We start from the raw sequence: 2,500 nt of genomic DNA on the forward strand, positions 1-2,500 counted from the left end.
GCATGAGGCAGAGGATGCTGAAGGCCCAGCTGGACCTCAGCGTGCCCTGCCCACACACCCAGGACTTTGAGCCCTGCATGGGGCCCGGCTGCAGCGACGAGGGTGAGGATGGAGCCCCGGGACTCAGGTTCAACAATTCAAGATTCAAGATGTTTATTTGTCACTCACTTGGTTATACAAGGACAGTCGTGGGAGATACTTTCGCTGGGGGAGCTGCACCTAAGAACATTTAATAAATAACCTAGCCATAAGTCATAATCTAACCTAATAACATGTCGAATATAATAACAAAATATATGAGGCAAAGGAAGATAATATTATATATATACATATATACATATATATATATACAGCACCAGTCAAAAATACACTTTCCCACTCAATTGAAAGGGGAAGTGTGTCCAAACTTTGACTGGTACTGTATATACATATCTACATACCGGTATATATATATATATATATATATATATATATATATATATATAGAGAGAGAGAGAGAGAGAGAGAGAGAGAGAGGGCCCTATTATGCACTTCATAAGTCTTAAGCAATAAGACGAGGCGGTAGATCTAAACTTAAGACGTGGAGGCGTGGTCAAGGCCACTTTGCTATTATGCGTGCGGTAGTGGGCGCCTAAAACCCGGCGCTAAGCAAAGAAATTAGTCATGGGTGTGTTTTGGGCGTCTTCTCAATTAACCCAATCAGCGTGCCAGGTGCCATTCCCTTTAAGAACCGGCTGCGTTGAGTCCTTAGCGCTATGCTATTATGGAAGTCCTAAGAAGGAGGTCAGCGCGCTTCTCTGCAGAAGAAAGTAACAAGCTCGTGCATGATTATTTTCTGAATAAACACGGCAATACCTCCGCTTGTGAGTTAAGAAGTATTACAGAGGGGTCGCTGGAAGACTGCAGGAATGACAGATGTTGATGTCATTATATTACGCACGGCATGCTCGTACTGTATGTGCACAGTATGCGGAGGCAACATACTGTACAGCGCTGGCCTCTCCCTTCTGAAATAAAGCATTTATACTGTGACCGTAATTGACGTCTTGCCGTGGAGCCACGTGCGTGTTCATGTGTGCCCACATACATGCGCAAACCGCGGAGGCGTGCTCGTGTTTCAAAACGTGCATGAAGTCTAAACTTAAGAACTTTTCAAACCACTTCTTAGCGCTAGGAGCAAAGTCAGATCGCATAATAGCAGGGGCGCCTAGTGCACTTCATTAACATATGAACACTCCCACAATGAGCAATATATGCACGGGAGTTTTACGTCTTATGTGTGGGCGCCTATCGACACCTGCATAATAGCAGTAGCGCGTATGAAGCGCATCATAAGGGTGGCGGTAGGTCTTAACCTGGCGGTGCGTCTTAATTAAGACTTAAGACGGCAAGTTAAGAAGTGCATAATAGGGCCCAGAGAGAGAGAGAGAGAGAGAGAGAGAGAGAGAGAGAGATATGTATATATATATAAAACAATATATATTATATTATAAATACTACTACTACTACTACTACTACTACTACTACTACTACTACTACTACTACTACTACTACTACTACTACTACTACTACTAATAATAATAATAATAATAATAATAATAATAATAATAATAATAAAAAGAGTTAAAACCATCAAATTCTATACATTCAAGAACAGAAAAAATGTTTTGTAAGTATGGCTAAGCAGCGATGTTTATCATGGGTTTAATGTGCAGTATGGTTGGATGTCGATGTGTATTATCACAGGTTAAGTGCTCCAATATAGCTGAAGGGCTGATGAAACCTTCTGCGCTGTAGGTTGACTCAACACACAGGACGGTATCTGGCAGTAAAAACATTCATCTACCCCCCTCCCAGACCCCCTCCCAGACCCCTTTATGAGCCGGACCACTTTGTTAGAGTTTCATAGGTTATTGCGTCGTTTCAGGGGCTGGCTGGCACTGTAAAAAAAAAGGTCAAAGCTGCTTTAGTGCGGGGCTTTATTGGCGTTGAGGGGGGCGGTGGGGGGGAGGCCATCGATAAACCCCTCTCCTCGTTTGTATCACAGCCAATAAAGTTGTATCTGCAGAGAGGTGAAGGGGAATGGAGTGTTTATGAGATGAGCCCCTTAAATTGTGTAATCGGGTAATGCTACCAGGCAGGCAGAGAGTGGCAGGCAGCCACTTTCACTTTGTTAAAAGATACGTACAGTAACAAGTTATCACAGCACACTCTGGGGATGGCATGTCTTGTGCTGGTTGCAGTGAAATACTAATGAACTACTTTGAAATGTGTGTGTGTGTGTGTGTGTCAGCGTAGTGGTATGCCCCTTCTTACTCTATGAAAGATTTAATAGAACGCAATCCAACTTTATTATCCCACATGGGGATATTCAGTTGGTCCGTATCCAAGTAATATATGAAGAATATTTGGTTCAGTTGTCCTTGGGGAGGGTGCCTGGTTTGATAGGCTTGTTGTTGTTTACTGTGACAGTCAGTAGTCTATGGTTCTCTTCTACCTT

The 2,500-nt window shown here is 43.0% G+C and overlaps 1 protein-coding gene across 1 annotated transcript in view; it reads left to right on the top strand.

The window, feature by feature from the left end:
* Positions 1 to 2,500, top strand: part of spon1a (spondin 1a) — a gene marked incomplete at both ends in the record, with an annotated part of 96,248 nt that overhangs the window by 89,127 nt on the left and 4,621 nt on the right. The window contains one exon of the mRNA XM_080537875.1: positions 1 to 102. This exon is cut by the window's left edge and continues 81 nt beyond it. Coding sequence (XP_080394001.1) covers positions 1 to 102 — 102 coding nt within the window. The remainder of the gene's footprint in view (positions 103 to 2,500) is intronic.

Source organism: Nansenia antarctica, assembly GCF_963989245.1.
Source record: "Nansenia antarctica genome assembly, chromosome: 1".
Taxonomy (NCBI): Eukaryota; Metazoa; Chordata; class Actinopteri; order Argentiniformes; family Microstomatidae; genus Nansenia; species Nansenia antarctica.